This window comes from Takifugu rubripes, chromosome 16, assembly GCF_901000725.2.
Source record: "Takifugu rubripes chromosome 16, fTakRub1.2, whole genome shotgun sequence".
In the NCBI taxonomy this organism is placed as follows: domain Eukaryota; kingdom Metazoa; phylum Chordata; class Actinopteri; order Tetraodontiformes; family Tetraodontidae; genus Takifugu; species Takifugu rubripes.
Window position 1 is genome coordinate 8,074,491 of NC_042300.1, and position 18,285 is coordinate 8,092,775.

Sequence of the window (18,285 nt, forward strand, 5' to 3'; positions counted from 1 at the left end):
AATTAAGCTTTCTGATAGACCTCCCAATTATTCTGCAGCGGGTGTCATGACAACAGAGACCGCCCCTCCCCCCTCACACACACCGTCTCTCTGACTTAACGCCGTTTAAATCCAGACGCAGTTTCAGCTCGGACCAGATCAGACGGAGTCGCACGACGTCCACCGTGAGGATCAAAGGAACAAATGTGTCCGAAATCATCAGAGCAAAGCATCAAAGCTCCAGGGAAACAGACAATAAGAGTGATTTAAAAACGAGCCCTGACTCCATCAGTCCCAGAATATTTAATAATTATTCAGTATGTAATAAAAAGTCCACTGCAGCAAAGCTGGAAAAATACAGCTTTTGTAAATCTTTGCCATAAAATCACAATATACAGAAGACTGTGTCATCAGTTTAATGCAGGCTAAAACAGAGCCTAAAAAATACTAATATTGTGAGACAGTGATGGAATTATTGCATTACCCTGTTTGCTTTTGCATCGTTGTTCTGTTCGTGTGTGGAAAAGATTATATAAGTTGACAAATGAGAAGGTCTTACTTTTATTATTGAGCTTCTTAAGACGTCAGCAGTGTGTATCTGTTCCATGGACAGTTTAACAGCCAAAATAAGCAACATTTCTGTGATTCTGCATGAAAAACTGTTTTTCCTCTCTTCTTTCGAGTCATTTCAACACATTTATGACTCCAAATCAGTCATTTCTTGAAAGAAACTCTTTTTCTGACACAATCTGTGATCTGCACCACTTCGCTGATCTGATAGCAGCTCAAAGTGACAAGATCGGGCGATCATAAATGTCCACATGCACAGAGAGACAGCATCCTCTTGCAAACACTGTTGCCATCTTGTTTAATTAAAGTGGGTAAAAAAGTGTTTTTAAAACACACAGAACTGGTTCTTCTTGTTCTTCAGCACTGGCTTGGATTTCTGAATATAAGTGACAGCTTGTGTGTGTTTTCATGTACATGCTATATAGTGAAGACACTGGCAAAGTGAGGACATTTTTGGTGGGTGGGGCTTGTTGTGATGGTTAGGTGTGTCATGTGTGAGACCTCACAAAGATAGAAGTAAAGGTGTGTGTTTACTGGCTGGCAGGCAGCCGGAGATTCTTCGACGGTCTAATATCAGACTGTTCATTCTGCAAAGGTGTTTTCTGCTCATCATTTAGTTTGTGTGTTACTGGGACACGCTGGTCCGAGTGGAGACGGGCGCTCCTCCAGACTCACAGCTGCATGGCCAGAGACGGTTTGGGAGCGGGACTCGGCCAGTCTGACAGAGACAGACAGAACCAGACTCTTCAAAGTTCTGATTAAGAGGATTTCATGCAGAGAGTTAACACGAGGACATGCAGAGGACATCTGAACGTCACAGTATAGCGGGACTCTTTCATCCAGTTTCTATTAGAAATGAACTGAATCAACGGACAATCTACGTATGGTCAGCTGGACATGCACCTGAATGAGAAAACGTCCCTCAATATGCGTCCCATGATGCACCTGTGGACAGGCGCTTTTCTCAATGAAAGGAGATGAGGTGTGACTGGACGGTGATGTCACTTACCCGTGTCCATCTCTTCTGCTTCCATGTTGCTGCGTACCAGTGGGAAGACAGAAGGACAGAGGACAGGATGAGTGAGTGTCTCCGGAACAAAGGTTAAGACGAGCTTAAGTCCCAGAGCGACTTCCAGCTCTCAGCAGAGTCTATCCAACACAGGACTGACTCACCAGGTTGGGATGGGCTTTAATTAATCAAGCGTCTCGGTATAATACTGACAGTTGCATAACAGTCATTTCAGCTCTAAAGTCAAATAATTTAATTAAACCCGGTTCAACTCCAGCTGACGCGTCCACAGCGACGCGCTGCCATTCAAACTCCGGCATTTCACCGGTTTTGAGCCGAGCAGATACTGAAACACTCATGTCTTGCACCTGCAGCAGCTGGCTCCTTCATCCGTCTCGGTTCTCCCACTTAATGATGTCTCTGTCTGGCCTTTTTATCCCTTCAGAGTTAAGCAGAATCATCAGAAGGCTCTTGTTACTCTGGGTGACGTCAGTATTTGGATTGCAATCAGAAGAATAACCCGTGGGGATCTGGATGAAACAAGTGTCTGACTCTCCTGGGACCATGTTTGTCTTTCACCGCAGCACAAAACACCCTGAGTGGATTTACGGGTTCTATTTTGAACATGTGACGTGTGTTTTCTGCTGCTGTGGCTTTACATTAATGCACCGTCATGGCCGAGCCTGACACACTTCCTGACCCCTTCAAAGGCCATCTCCAACCACGTTTCCTCTAGTTTCAATGCTTCCCCCCCATTTGTGGAGTCAGTATTTCCTCCCTCCTGCCACCTCTCTGATCCTTCCTCCCCTCAGCTCGCCTGGGCAGTTTACACATCAGCAGCCTCTGATTCAAAGCTCTGCCTCTCATACGGCCTCGCCATTAAATCAAAGAGTGTCATGCTCAAGCACCACAAACACATCTATAAGCTGCTGGCAATGAGCTAATGAGCTGCACTGCTCTTTGAAAGAATTATTGAGCTCTGCTAGGTGCACACACATGTATCAATGGCTCATATTGGACACTAAAAAGTCTCAGAGCGCTCTTATTTGGCCACTATTGCTGGGAGTTCATTGGGAATTGAGGGGAGTTCTGAAGATATTTGAGTTCCAGGATGATGTGGATGGTTTTAGAGCCAAAAGTATTTACTTCCTTGTTTCATTACTTCATTTTCAGGAGTCTAACAGCTAAAACATTCCAACAGTGGTGCTGAGAATCTCACATCCAGGACTGAAGATGTACTTTTTAAAGCATAAACGCTCCCTTTTTTTCTCCCCACCTGTCTTTAAACCTTCCCAGTGGAGGACCCGAGGGCCTGACCCAGACTCGAGGTTTCTGATGGAAAAACAACGCAGCTTTTGGGAAAACCACAGTAATCAGAAAGAACAGGGGGCTTGTTTGTTGCTAAGCTGTAACTGAGACAAAAAAAAAAGACAACAGCGCATCCTTGATGTCTCATCTGAGTGTGGAAATGTTCATAGAAATGTGGGTCTGTATGGTAACTGACAGCTGACAATCGCCCCTGGTACATCTGTCAATCTAAACAACCTTTGATCATTGTTTCCTCACCGGAACTGACATTAACAGCACAGTTTTTGGTCTGGAAGGTAACCCAAGGAGCCTCATCTCCTCCCGTAAATTATAAAAATCCCCCGAGTTCAGCAGACAGTCATGAAAAGGTTACCTTGAGAATGCTTCATCCAGTCCATCGTCCACATCCTGTCAGGAAACAAACCATATCAATCAATATGTGCATGATGTACTCCTGGGCCTCTTATCTCAAACCGCTGTCTGTTATTGATTGTGTTTCTCCAGGGAGAGAGAAGTGATGCAGAAATTCAAACACAGCTCACTGCACAATACTCACTAGGTGCTCAGTGTTCTGGTTAGACAATGATTTGATCATTGAAAACTAGATTATTTAAATAATTCATATCGTTTTCTTCATTTCTTGCACAATTATTCCTCTAATAAGCAACGTCAAAGTCAATTTATGATGAATTGGATGGATTCTCATGCGAGAGAAAGACCAGTCTGAGGCGAAATATAGTAGTGACGCAGTGCCCCCTAGTGTTCGGAGGGCGCGACTGCACAACAGCGGCATCTACAGTAATTTAGAATATAAAAGGTTACATCAGAAATGACAAAAAACAAAACAAAAAAAAACTAAAATAAATTATTTACAAAAAAAGAATAGTTATATTATATTATACAGTTATATTAAATAACACCAAACCCTGGCAGAAGCAGAGATTGCGACCTACCCATGAGTCGTGTTTAATTGGACGCCTTCGAGTAGGATTACTGCGCGGGGAGGGCAAGCCCAGCGAAGCAGAGAAGAAGGGCCTCCGGAGCTTTTCCTCCACCCCAGCAGGCTTGAGTGGCTCTGGTTCTAACAGAGAGACCGAGAAATAAACATTGGAATCAAGGGACAGAGACGCAGACGTGGAGGACTCAGGCAAGTGTCCCGGAAGGCAGAAAATCACTATGAAATTGTCTCAGACTCCTGCAGCAAAAGTGAAAACTTTCTAACAGTTTGACATTTGACTCTCTGTCCTAATGCCAGCTTCACTGGAGGGAGAGAATAGTTTAATTGCGAGAAGCTACAGACTCCAGATGATTTAATTTGTTCGCCGACCCTCGGCTCACCCTTTAGAGAGTGCATAACATTTAGACAGAAATTTACAGAAATGTCATGGTATTTGGAAAGTACTTAAATTGCACCATTTTCTGAATTTAATGAGGGCCCGTACAGCGAGATATTCGGGCCTGCGTAACGATGACAGCTAATTTAGTCTCAAAGAGGTCGGTGTTTTATCATCCGGTGACCTCACCTGCTGGGATGCACTGCCTTTCTGTTGCTTCCGTCTGCCTGTCCCTCGCAGCACAAGAGCAACATGACCTGGCCTTCTTGCTCTTGTCTGCAGATACGAGCAAAATAATGACAGAAAAACTGAATGTTAACATTCGCAAGTAAGACCTTCAGGTTCTGACAGGCTGATAGACAAACACAGCATTTATATCCTGAAGAAGAGCGGTACTTTTAGAGGCCCGGTTTTGGCATGTAGATTACCTTCAGTTCTTTCTAGAATAATAACAACAGACTCACCTTCCTGAGCAATCTCCCAAAGATCGAGTGCCACTTTAAATGCCTGTGCAACGGTTAGTGTCACAGCCTGAGCCTGGACATAAATTAGAAGGAAGAAAAATGAGAACACCTTTGTGGCCAAAGCAAAAATATCCTTTTCACATCCAATATATATAAAACACACACTGCATCCTTATTGACTGTTTTACTGGAAGCTAGACTTGATGACAGCCCCCTTTACCTGTTATAACTTCATTTCTCAAAATCTGTTTCAATTGTAATGACAATTTTCGGCCACAAGATGGAGCCATATGCGCATCAACGGCCGAATCCCTTAAAATTAATGGCGTTTTTTTTTTTGTCCAGATGCAAACATTTAGAATTAAGACAAATCAGCGCTGAACACGTACAATCTTCTTCTTTTGGCAGAGGAAAGCGTGACACTCCAGGGTCTCGTTGAACTGGCTCTGAGAGACGTATGCGAAGACCTTATCCTGAGTTTTATCAGCGGTGCAGTATGAAATTCTGAAAAGGAAAATGCAGGAAATTAATTTCCCCCCCCCAAATATCAGCAATTTCAGAAGGAGCCAACCAATGACATGACTGTCTAGTGGCGAACATCATTTTTAATCAGAAGGACTCGGATTCAGAACAAAGCAGAGCATGAAGAGTGCATTAGCTGCAGGCCTGCACTCCTATATAAAACCGTACATCAAAGTAAACTCCAGCATACGCATCAGTTTAGGAAACGATTGAGTTTTTCCCACTTTTGCAGATGTAAATGCAGCAGCAGAATGAGGCCAGTGTTTGTACTGATGGAAGTCCCACAGCTGGCAATGACGGAGCTGAGCAGCAGGGAGGCATAGCATCACAAAAACCACCAACAAAGCTAATACAAGACAAGTTTACAAGTTTAATGGCTCCATACTTGTTTCAGCCGCAACCCAAGTCTGTCGATTACTAAAATCAAACAGACAATGAACAGATGTTGCATAAATCTGTATCACTTCACTTTAATCAGGAGATAACAATGGTTGTGAAGTGCTCCTTTACAAAGTGCACATTCTGTATTTAGGCATCTTCTTCTTCTTCTTCTTTTATGTCTTTTTTTACACCGAAGGAGAAGAAAACAATAAAAAAAAAAAAATATGTGTCCGTCTTGTCGGTAGCAACTGTTGTGATATTTGAAGTTAATATATGTAAAATTATGGGTGTTTAAACACCAAACATCAAATCACCAGGCTGCTGATTTCTGTCTCCGGTTATTTGCTGGCTTGATAAGCTGTAACATGACCCACATTGCAAAGCCCAGGACACCCAGCTCTGCAACCCCCAACTCTAACTTATATTTAGGCCCTAATTGCACAAAAAAAGGGAATCACACTGCACAGATGACCTATTTTCCTAATAAATAAATAAATAAATAAATAAATGAATTCAAATGCTTCAAATGTATCTTGTAATTTGCATTTCTTGCAACTTTCTCCTGAATGAGTGACGCTGACCAACATGGAAACGGATGAAATTTAGCTTCATTAGCAGCGCCGCCCGTGTTTCCGTAAGCCTGAAAAAACAACAACAACAACAACACCACCACAGGATAATTGACGGCATCACAGGCTTCCAAAGCTGAAGCAACAGAGGCTGAACTGTCAGCGGCATCATATCTGTGAGGGGGCTCAAGGGGGGCTGAAGCCTTTGATCAGAGCAGCACCGGTGAGGCAGCCAGAGAATACCAATGCAAATATTTAAATATTCACAGCAGCAACCCTAACGTTGACACATCAAAAGCCTGGCTTCCTCACATGCACGCCAGCTCCACACGTGAACAATCATTCGAACCGGTAAACAACTTTTTGTGTGTCTGTGTCTGTGTGTGTGTGTGTGTGTGTGTGGGGGGGGGGGGGGATACAGCCGAACAAAAATGGTCAAACAATGAGTGGAGGCTCAAAGAATGGCGGCGGCGGCGGCGCGTGCGCTTTTGTGGACGCCGGCTGCGGCTTCGGCTGATTGACATGCTGCTGCTGCTGTCTGAAAGCTCCCGTCAGAACGAGAAGCCGTCAGCCCGTCCTGCCAGACGCACTCAGCCGTCACCATTAATCAAAGCATTTGTTTACTCGGCTTTCTGCATGATTGCACGGTTTGGTTCTAAAAAATAGTCGTTGGAATGAGGAATTCTGCTGTAAAAATGGAACCGGATTCGCTCTGCAGGAGCAGAAATGCGTTGCCGCTGGAAACAGAGGCTGCTTCTGGCTGCGGTTGGGCAGCTGTGAGATGGGGCAAGAACCTCTCTGCTCTGACCCACCACCCGCAAATAATCCGCTTTCCTTATCTGCTTTGATGCACAGACTAAAGATTATTTGAGAAAACTGATTTTCTGCTAAATTTAGTTGCACAAAGACCCAAATAGAAGCATAAAACAGATCTCTGCCACATCTACAGACACGTTTGATCCCTTCTCCACGTTCTGTTGTTTCTGTTCCAGGCCAATGAATGGATCAAGTGCAGCTCTAACAAGACACAATAAAGGAGGCGGAGGAAAGAAAGAGGCAATTGGGAGGTGGGGGTGGGGGTCTTATAAGGAGCACATATAAATCCCCAGTCTGAGCTCCGCAGGTGGTCCTGATCTCCGCTGGATCTTGACTGAAGCGTAAGGCTCGGGCCGGAGGATCGACTCTCAAAGCGGGCCAATTAGTCACGGCCTTCTCTGCCACCAGAGCCTTCATTATGATAATACCAGCAGAAATGGAAATTTCTGTCCAGGCGCTTCCGTAGGAGAAAAGAGAGGAGGGGGGACCGACTCCCCCTGACCTGTGGTAGACGGCCCAGATCAAATGGGGATGCAGAGCCGCGTGGCTCAGACTCGGAAGACTCAGAAGACAGTTTAAGTCCACAAAGGAAGCTGAAGAAATGGACAGAAGCACCACTGACCTACATGCTGGGTATCAGTTTCTTCAGGGATTAAATTAAGCCCCAGCTTTGTTTTTCAGACTAAACAAAGATTATGAACCATCAAAGCTGATTTGATGTCTAAAAATCTGGCCCAGGCCTTCGCACGAACCCCTGGGTTCTGTGTCTTATTTACCTGTATACGGAGACGTCTTCTATGAGGTCGGCGGTCTCCGCGTCTGTGATGATGATGCCTTTCGGCGACACGGTCAGCGTCACTTTGCGGAACTTCTTGGCGCCGGCTCTGGCCTGCGGGCGTCAAACACAAGAGCACATGTGCACATTTGAAAAAAGAAATCAGAGCGGTGCAGACAGAGTGCTCCTGTCACTGTGAGGAAAAAAAATAAATCGGAGGTGATCCGGTCCAGATTGGACACCAAAAATTCAGAAACGTGTCGCAGATGCGGAGAGAAACTCAGCAGCGTGAATAAAACCTCCCAGAAAATATCAGAACCTGACAGGAAGCAACAAGGAGAGAAGCAATAATGCGCCCAGCAGCGCTAATGGAGGTGGCGCGGACAACATGGCCGCAGTGCTGACCAGGCGCTCGGCTGACCATGACTTTGACCTCCACGACATCCAAGTAGCCGCCAAATGGCTCCCCTCTGCTTTCGCACCCAAAGTCAGCGTAAGAATCGTTCAAGGTGGGAATCGGAAAAGAACTGTCATTACGTCGGTGTTTTAGGAGGCGAAGTTCAGGGAAAAGAAGCCGAGGGCGGCACGCATCGGTTTTTGGCTGAAAATAGGACTTTGGAAGGACAAGTGGAGCGATGCCGCGGCGCGCTATCGGTGCCCAAATGCCCTGGAGACGGTGACAACAACCGCAATCTGTTTAAACCCTGATCACTTACGAAGAACTGGCATTATAAACGGAGGGGAACGTGCACTGTGGCAGCTCATCCATGTAGGACGTGCTAACGAGCGGGCGCTCTCGTCCCATGTTACTCATGTCAAGCCATGAGGCGAAAAGTCCCCCATCTGTCGGCCGCAGATATGCCAACTTCAGGCATCTCTCTCATATCACTCCCATTTCGAGGGTGTATGAATCACTCACCATGGCAACGATTCTGCGAATGGCCGCCGACGCCATGTCCTCTCCTTTGGGCTGTCCCACTAGGGTCATACCGAGGTATTTGACATTGAAGACCATCCCCTCCAGCAGGGTCTCCTTGGTGTCCGTCCAGTTCTCTGGAAGCTCTGGTGGGACGAAAACATAAGAATCAGCAAATTGTGACAAAGGAAATTATTTTTAAAAAGTCAGCGCATCTGGCAGCACTGGCGCGCCCCTGCTGGCTGTCAACCGCCACTGCAGCCACGTCTGACGCGTTCGCGTTTCTGGGTTCATAGCCACATTTGTTCCACCTGATCTTTGCTAACTTATCTTTCATCATCATTGTTCAATAAAATCTGAATGCAGCTTTTAGCAGAGTTCTAATCCTGCATACAAAAAGGCACATTTACATCAGCAGACGCGGTGACAACTGGTAGCAACCCTACAGCCATCTGATAGCGGACTGTCAACAATAAAGGGAGCAGCTCAAGAGAAGAGTCCCGCCTGCAGCTACAACATAAAAACTGATACACAGCCGAGTGATTCTGGACTGTTAATGTCCTTATTTCAACACCGAACTGCGTTTCTTCAGTTACAGGATACAAACCCAGGTGATGGGGGTGTGAGTGTTTGCACACGAGGATCCTGCAGCGAGACACACACACACACTCTCTCTCTCTCTATTGGACCATGCCGGTGCCAACTCCTCTAACAGGCTAAGCCATCTGCCGCTCTCAGGCCCCCGTGCAGCTGTGAAGGCGAACAGCAGAGAACGCCGTCCTCGTCCAACAACTCTGAATTATTAACTAATCTTCAATCGCTCTGTGGGGGCAGCGCGAAAACCACAGAGTGTGTTTGGGTCTTCTAAAACGCTACAGGGGGAACAGTCTGTTGCTTTTAAGAGAAGCATCGACCGCCTCATATTAAGTGTGAGGTGGAGGTTGCGGGTTTATGTGCGTTACAGTGAATCTAATGACCCACGGAGGTTTTACAAATAACCTAAATGTCGCACCATTCCGGGACTAATTGGATGCAATGAGCCTCGATCGACCTCTACAATTCAGAGGTGTAGTTTAAATCAATTCACTGTGTTTTTTGTGTTAAGTCAATTAAACTCTGCAGTAAAAACAGGAAGAAACATTGAGGAGGACCAGGCTGATCTGGTCCTACTCAAGTCACTATAACTGTTATCAACAGATTTCAGATCCTGGGACTCTCATGTTTAAATCATTAAAATATGACAGTGCTGCTACAGCCGGAGATGTTGCTCCTTCACCAGGCCACACGCGTACATTATTAACAGCTTGATGTTGATGCTGGGGGGTTTTCCACTATCAAATCCCTATAAAAGATGAGTAGTTAAATAATTAACAAATCCCGCGTGAGTCGGGGATGGACATGATTGACAGGAACAAGCACACTGTCGCTAATTTGGATGATGGCAACAGTGGGGAGAGTGAAACTGGCGTCCATCACTGGTGGTCGTGTGTCAGGATGATCCGATTTAGAAAAGCACAAAACAGGATTAGGGAGCATGAGGGCAACACTTGCACCCCGTCTGGAGAGGCAGCGATCCTGGTCTATTATGGTCTGGTGGGACCAGGATCGCCTGGCAGCGATCACCAGCGAGCTCTTTAACCACGCACAGCTCCACGGTCACGGCACCTACAACATTCCTCATTATAGATGCTGTCACAGACCAAACACCACAGAGTAAGAACATAAACGCCAGTCAGGACACCCTCCCTCATCCTCCCCGTGCACCTCGACACGGTCGCCGTTTAATTCTCTTTTAGTCGTCACAGCACTAAATCTGGGGCATCACCTTGAGAGGGAAAAATATAGGCCGCACATTCAGGGAAGATGGTGGGTTGATACGGGGTGTGTGTGTGTGTGTGTGCGCGTGTGTGTGTGTACAAGACGGGGGAGTTGTAACTGTTTCCTGGCTCTGGTTTGAGGGCGGCAGGGAGACCAAATCAACTCCTATTTCAAGCCATCACTCTTCTCCTCATGTCCTCTGGCTCAGTTTTGACAAATTCAATTAAGCCCCCCCATCTGGGTATTTGTGAGAGGCTGGCTTATTAGCCTGATCCAACATGCAGGAGCATGGGGGGGGGCGGGTGCTGGGCTGGGGATGGGTGGGGGTGGTACCTGCAAATTGCATTACTGAGCACGTTGGCGAGGCATCAAAAGAAAGTATGCAAATGATCTAAAAACAAGCAAGCAACTGAAGAGGCGGGTGGGCTCATGAAACTCCCACCTGTGTCACAGAATATGCGGCAAAAAGGAGGAATTATATTAATATACAGCACAAGATAGTTTTCAAGTTGATAGATTTAATTTCTCAGCATTTTTTCTCCAAAATGGTCTAATAAAACAGCAAAATGGGATCCGAACCTTTAAAAAAGAGGAAGAGATTAATCAGTCAGGATTTGAAGGGCTACAAATGGTCCCCGAATGATTCGGTGCTAGTCTGGGTTTAATTTCCCCCTCTGCAACAAACCCCTCCTTAAGCGCTTTTACTCCAACATCCATATCTGCTCTTCATCTAACAAGGATACGTGTTATCTGCTCCACGCACATCCCAGAACACAGCCGAGACAATGGGGGGCCATTCAAGATGGACCGTTTAATCTCCCCACATGAACAGGGAGACGAGAGGGTATTTAGAGGGGTGTGTGTGTGTGTGTGTGTGTGTGTGTGTGTGTGTGTGTGTGTGTGTGTGTGTGTGTGTGTGTGTGTGTGTGTGTGTGTCCAGCCCCGCCGTTAAAAATCCATAACATAAGCTTTTACAAAAGAAGCTCATCTTCCGTCTAAACCACAAAGCCTCCTCAGGTCCGGCACCTCCCAGAGGAGGTCGGCGGCGCCAGTGCCAGATTTTCACTGGGATTTTCACCGTCGCTGCCCTGAACGTTGTGTTTCACTGACATCATGAAAGGAGATGAAAGGACGTATGGAACATTTAGACTAATATAAAGGGTTTCAACGTGTCTCGGGGTCGTTGTTGCTTTAAAAAAGCTCAACCCGAAGAAATATATTAAAAATGTGGCTACAAGCTCCAGCAGTGCACAGAGCAGAACTGGTTAATAAGAGTGGAGCAGAAATCCCCAGAATACTGGATGTTCTCCTGATTCAAGGTCATTGATTTTGCAGGAGTAACTTGCCAACATCTGCATCCGCTCACATCAGTGCTGTGTTTATTCATTTAAAGGTCGTTAGAGGCTTCTAACAGATTGATTTGGTTTTTGTGGCCATTGTGAAATCCAAGACCGAATATTTTAAAATTTATTTTCAAAATCCCAGAACTACCAGATACCCAATGACAGCTGTCAAATCATCCTTCAGCAGCTCATTTATCACCTTCACCACGGCGGACGCTGGTTGTTTACTCCGTTTACAGTCTCACAGACGATTTGTAAAAGAGAAAACGTCACGCCATGATAACAATATTAACAAGGCAGACAGGAATCCTCTCCTGGAGGGTATTTATTCATGAAGTGCAATCGCTTGGCACCGTGGAAGGATCGTTTTCATTAGCAATTCAAACAGGGCGTGATTTTTTCTTTGCTGATACAGATCTTTTTTTCTCCCCCCTGGCAAATGCGACGTCTTCATCAACTAAAAATAGCTCCCACGACAGAGTTCTATTCATAAAACAATGGCTTCATTTTCAATATTTCAACTTTTTTTTTTTTTTTTTTTTAATTCGAGGCTGAGAAAGATGAATCGTTTGAAATGGTTTGCTTTACAAGAACAAAGACCCTTTTGAGAGCTGAAGGTGTCCCACAGGGCCTGGATCTCACGACCAGGGCTCGCAGGGTCCCCCTATACCAGCTTGGTCCTGATTGAGGTTTCTTCCTGTTAAAAGGCAGTTTTTCCTGCTGTGGTTGCTTTCTCATGGGTCAGACTCAGACTCACACCATCTTGAATGTAACAGATGCTGTGGAAAGAGAGTTGAATTGGTTAGAATCGGGACCAATTCACTTGCAACTGGACGCGACCCGGTGGTGCAAGGACAACAATGAAGGCTGAACTTAGCAATGATGATTAAAAACACAACATGTCCGGTCCCGAGAGGCTAACGTTAGCATTTACCCAACGTTTGGCTCCCTGGGGTCCCGCGTTCCCACTGGTAACTGGGCTGCTATGAATACAACGAACAGTCCACAGTTCACTTGCAGAGCCATGAAAAGGCTCTGCTGGTTTCTGTGGCTCGTTTATCACACTTCAGAGCGATGCTGCACTGGCATACAAGAGTTTTCCATTTTTACCTGCAGTAGAAAAGTTATTTTTAGGTGATACTTTCTGTGCTCAGAGGACGACGATGCTTCTGAAACGGTGAAGAGGGGCAAAAATTGGAGAGAACACTTGAGCTGACGCTTCAACGGAGGAGGAGGTTTGGTTACATACGCACGCGCATATTAGTGCATCTATTTTTGTGAGGACTCTCAGACATGATGCATCACTAAACCGTAACCAAAGACCTCACCCTCAAAGTGCCCTTTGAAGATAAAATGTCTTCAGTTCGCAGCAAATACAAAAGCACCACACACAGAATGTGTGTGTGCATGTGTGTGTGTGTGTGTGTGTGTGTGTGGAGCTGCATGCTGCAGCAGCTCGAACAGGCTAATCTCTCAACACAAGCTCTCTCACCTTACCTGCGTTACATAATTCACTTTACTCCAGGACAGGAATCCTTGCTGGTGCTAAAAATACCGAGCGCATGGCAGCAGAGGTGATGCCGAGTGATACACCTGATGTCTGAGTGTACAAGTCATCGCATCAATTATTGCTAAACTTTACAACATCACGCTGAACAATGCGGGGCGACCGATTTAGCGCACGGCGAGCTAACTCATACAGGATGTATGACGCGCCTGCCTGTGAACTCAAGAGAGGAAAATGGAAATTGAACCTGGGTCTGCGGAGACCCAAGTATTCCTGCACAAGTGTGTTCAGCTAAAGGTCATCGCTGGTAACATTAATGAAATACAGGCCTGGGCGGCTTTAATAAAAGTCAGGGAACACACTCGGACCATACCACACACACACACACACACACACACACACACAGACACACAGACACACACACACACACACACACACACACACACCAGTCCCAAAGGTCTGAGGAATCAATACAGAGTATGAAGAATAGACCGAAGCTCCAGAATCAATATTCGTGGAGTGCAGAAAATAAACTGCAATGGCACAAAAACACACTTTTATTTAAAGCGATGTGGTTCGGGTCGCGGATGCATCACTGAAACGGAGCCGTCACAGCCCTGAACGCAACACAAGCTCCCAGAAGTTTCACTTACAGGATCCTTCTCCAGAAGAGAAAAATGAATTTTTCTTCACTTCCTCCGTCACCTGCTGCTCAACGCGGCTTCAGATTACTCATAAATCACAAGCAAGAATTAAAGAGAAGCTCTCCGACACCCTGGGGATTCCTAGAGGCATTAAAACCAAACTGCCAGTGGGAATAAAAGACCGGAGAGCTCTCTCAGCCCTGACTGAGCCAGGACCAACGACAGAAATAGAATTAGATTTGATTCAATTTAAAAGAGTCCAAACAAGATGACAGCAGTAGATTTTGAACAGACGCTTGGGAGCTTTCTCTGCTTCGTGGGAGAGCGTCACATGGTGCGTTTAGACGCTCACCCCCGCGTTAAGGTGCAGCAGCTGCTGAATGAACCCTTTAGCCCGGCTGCTTTCCTGAAAACGTGATGCGCGAAGACTCATTAGCGACACATCTGATGCGTTGATCAGCCGAGGAGAGCGCAAATGCTGCAGCCTCGAGGTGGGAAACCTGATCATCCAAACCCTTGTTTTTAGTGAAAACTTCACATTCTGTGACCTTTGAGAGGCTTCCTTCGTATATCAGAATCACCGGCTCATATTTCACCACAGTGACGCCCCGGGGCTCCACTGTAATAACGCGCTGATGCCGGGGTACTTCTGCCCTTCCCTGGATCATTATCCTGTATGTTCTAACCATAGCCTCCTCCTCCTCCTCCTTCTCCTTCTCCGCCGTCGGTCCCCGACTCCCGGGTTCTCGTGCGGGAGCGAGCCTCTGACGGATAATTGCTCCTTCGGGGTCAGAGCTAACCTAACGCCACGGCCTCCCGCGTGTCACTCAAGCTGAGCCGAGCTGACGGGTTGTATTCGCTGACAGTTCAGTTTAATGGCTCAGGCTATTCTGCAGCCCGCCCAACCTCGGCATGAACCCGTACAGCCCCCCCCCCCCCCCCCCCCCCCCCCCCGCCAGGTCACATGGGCGCAGGACTCCATCCCAGCAGTCGCTGGTTGAGCGGCAGGAACGCACAATGGACCGATCGGGACGCACAGGAGAAACAGCTTGGGCACGGAAGCCTTGCTCGCCTCAGTGCCCCCCAGCGTCAGCGCTCTAATTTGATGCAGACTGAACTGCGCCCGCGTCCTTGGAACCAAGGTCGCGTCTTCCCAGACGTGGAAAAGGTCCGCGCCTCCTCTCGGTGACGAGATCTGAGGGGACGGCTCGTACTCCCGGCGCACGCCGCGTCCTTGCCTGGGCCGCCGTCGGCTTTGACCTCGACAGATGACGGCGTAGCGGCGGCGGGGACATGCGCCACGTGTCAGGTTTCCGCTGGCGGAAGAAGCGACGGCTGGTGGCACGCGTGTCCAGAAATAGAGTCTTTTTAGCTGGAACAAACCCTGCATCTTTACCGAGTACGTTCGGTCATCACGGGACCATCGGAAGTGTTCGGATCTCGAGGGAGCCGACTCACAGCGGGAGCGTGATGGCGGCGACGGAGACTTTTCAGCTTTCCTCTCAGGCGAAAGTCTCTGACTGCTCAGGCACTAAATAACTCGCAGTGGGTGCACGAGGGCCACTCAAACCTCAAATGTCACCGCATATTAGCGAGCAGCACTCTTCTTTGGTGGCGTTCAGAAGCATTTTAAAACAAGCTTTAAATACAGAGTGGGAATAGCAGCAGGCATGGTGATGTCATCGTTTCTTCCATGCTGCTTTATCTCCATGGGGACTCCGTGCCGCTCTCTTTGGCTTCGTTCATTAGATGGTTTAGCACAATTGACGAGCGATCACGGATGAGTGCAAGTTAAAAGACAGTAAAAGGAGATTCTACAGTTAGAATCTCTGTGTTTTGCTAAGCTGCTGCAGCCTTAGCTGCAGGTGTCTTCTCACTGCGTCAGGTGAGGCAGGTGAGTGACTCTGCTCAGGTATTGTTACCAGTTCTATCCCAGTCAGCCATCTGAAGACACAAGCACCAAATCTGTTATCCGTAAATGCTGGAGCATCTGTCTGAAGAACACAAGCATTCCCAAGAGCCAAGCATTAGCACTCAGCACGGTTACTAGCTCCATGGTGATGATCATACTGAGGATTTTACTAATTTCCCATCTTTTATTCACATGATAATCAGGCAGATCTAATTATTAACATTTTTTCAGCTGCAGGCAGATTTCAGAATCATTATTCATCCCTCATTTTTGCTGCTTAACTAACACCTCGGTTGTGTGGCCATGCCAACAAGCTGCAATGTTGCCTGATTTGCATTCCAACAGCAAGTGCGGACACGTCGCCTCATGCGGGCGTACAGACGCCATCCTTCTTCCAAGCTGCCCGCTGAGAGGCTTGAGGACATGCGCAGGACATGCGCAGCCACAACAGTGGCAGTTGAAACTGTGGCAGTGGAAGCAGTGGCAATCGAAACTGCCACTCTTGTGGCTGTATTTTTTAACCACCTCCTCTTTACATTTTCCTCTCCTGCTGACGCTAATTTGAGCAAACGTCTTTAACATGGAGATTGGATGGCTGGCGCGGCCTGCTTTAATCATGGTATGGAGATCATAAAGAACACGGTGATGTTAACAAGATGGGGAGAAAATCACAACAACTATCAAAGGGTTGTTGCAGCACAGTCTGACACAGAAAAACACTCCAGAAACTCACTGCAAGCCAAACCTTTAAATCCCACATAACCAAAACACTCAATTATGCATGAAGAAGAAGCGAAACACGCGTCTGCGGGTGTAAAATGAATCGCTGGGTTAATGGCAGCTGACAGGGTCAACAGATTATTACACGTTGGCGTCAAGGCGGAAAGAAGTTGACAGAAGAAAGTGCTTCCAGCCTGACGCCCACCTCTCACATGCACACACTGGGTATCTGCATGTTTACCTTTACATAATAAACATAGCCTTGGGTAAAACCTAAAAAAAATGGCAGTAGTTTTCTTTGTACAGTTATTTGTTGTTAAAAACAAAATAAACTAAAAAGCAGGGATCAGGATCCTTAATGAGAGGCTGAATGTCAACACAATTATTTCTGTTAAAACTGCAACTTTACTTCATTACTCATGACATTTCCTACTAATCTGCTGATTAATTATCATTTACGTTTTGAAAACATGTTGCTAAAAGCCGTAGTTTAAGTCGTTTAAAGAAAAAAAGAAAACTAGCCTGATTTAAAAATAAAGGTGGTTAAAGTATGATTAACTCCAGCTAGTTTGGTTAACAGAGAAGCTGGTAAAGCGTGATGATCCCAGACATGCTGGGGGATAAAATGTGCACGTTTTTGCAGCTTCAGCTCGGCTACACAAAAGAAAAGATGTTGGCTCCACCTGGAGCTCCACACATTCGCCTTGTTAGCTCCAAATCCTTAAAACACTGAATCAAAATGAAAGGTTGTTTTTTTGTTTGTTTGTTTGTTTGTTTGTTTCTTAAAGACAGACAGCGTCTCACTCACTTTCGTGTTTGGAAGTCCCCCATGTGTGCCGCGGAACTCCGGGGCTCTTGATGATCGCTCTGCCGGCGGATTTGAGGGCATCCATCCCCGAGGTGTGTCCGCTCTCCGGGCAGGTGGATTCCCCGGATCTCCGGCTCCGCGGGGAGCGTCAACACGGCGAGGCGAGGGCTGGACAGCGGCTGCGCCGGAGTGGGGAGAGCAGAACGCGGGGAGATGCGGATAAGTTGAGCTGCGAGTGCGTGGATGTCAGCGGCTCCACAGAGGGAAGCGGCTGGAACACCTACCGCGCCGCTCCGGACTTAAGGGCGTGTCCGGACAACCTGCAGGGGGGAGCGGAGCTCTGCAGGGAGCTGACGGCGCCACCTTAAACAGGTCTCCGCTCCATGAATGCTGCACCAAGAGGCTGCCGTGGACTGTTTAACTCCGAAAGCGCTGGAATCAAAGACTAACATGTAGTAAATTAACAAAGCTGGCGTTTCTCCTTTTAAGCCTCTAATTGCACATTCATTAATGCGCATTCTGTGGTACTTTAGATGTCATTATAGTATTGCAGCAAGCTGCAACATTGTAAGAATTCACTTTTATGCATTTTTGTGTCTGCTACTGTGTGATTTTTTTTCATCTAAAACGTCTTTTATTTGTTCGTACTGATTTGGCTCCCTCTAACGTCGAATAATAGGTACTACAACATTACTGTTTTAATGGGTTTGTTCACAGTGTGCAGGATCACTGCCATCAGCAACAAATATTATATATATATCTTTTTTTTAAATTTATTTAAAAGAACCTATCAAGAACCATGCAAATGGTTTTTGCATGGTTGTAAACTGAGGTCAAATCTTTTTTTTAAAAAACTGCACGTGCAATTCCATTAACAGGCAACAAGCTTC

The 18,285-nt window shown here is 46.6% G+C and overlaps 1 protein-coding gene across 3 annotated transcripts; it reads right to left on the reverse strand.

Moving 5' to 3' along the window:
• Window positions 1–259: 259 nt before the first annotated feature.
• On the reverse strand, window positions 260–17,825 carry LOC101064786 (low density lipoprotein receptor adapter protein 1). 3 transcript variants are annotated; one of them, XR_965164.2, is made up of 11 exons: window positions 17,396–17,825; window positions 8,647–8,789; window positions 7,729–7,841; window positions 5,054–5,168; window positions 4,665–4,737; window positions 4,390–4,476; window positions 3,820–3,947; window positions 3,240–3,274; window positions 1,927–1,997; window positions 1,559–1,587; window positions 260–1,267 (listed from the first exon to the last, which is right to left on the reverse strand). XR_965164.2 is itself a non-coding variant. In XM_011612036.2 (11 exons), the coding sequence occupies exons 1-10, from the start codon at window positions 17,478–17,480 to the stop codon at window positions 1,472–1,474; spliced, it is 831 nt and encodes a 276-aa protein (XP_011610338.1). In that variant the 5' UTR covers window positions 17,481–17,825; the 3' UTR covers window positions 260–1,267; window positions 1,453–1,471. The 3 variants fall into 3 exon arrangements, 2 of the variants coding, with proteins under 2 accessions (XP_011610338.1, XP_011610337.1); XM_011612036.2 differs by lacking the exon at window positions 1,927–1,997 and adding an exon at window positions 1,453–1,494; XM_011612035.2 differs by lacking the exon at window positions 1,927–1,997 and having other exon boundaries at window positions 17,396–17,824.
• Between the last annotated feature and the right edge of the window lie 460 nt (window positions 17,826–18,285).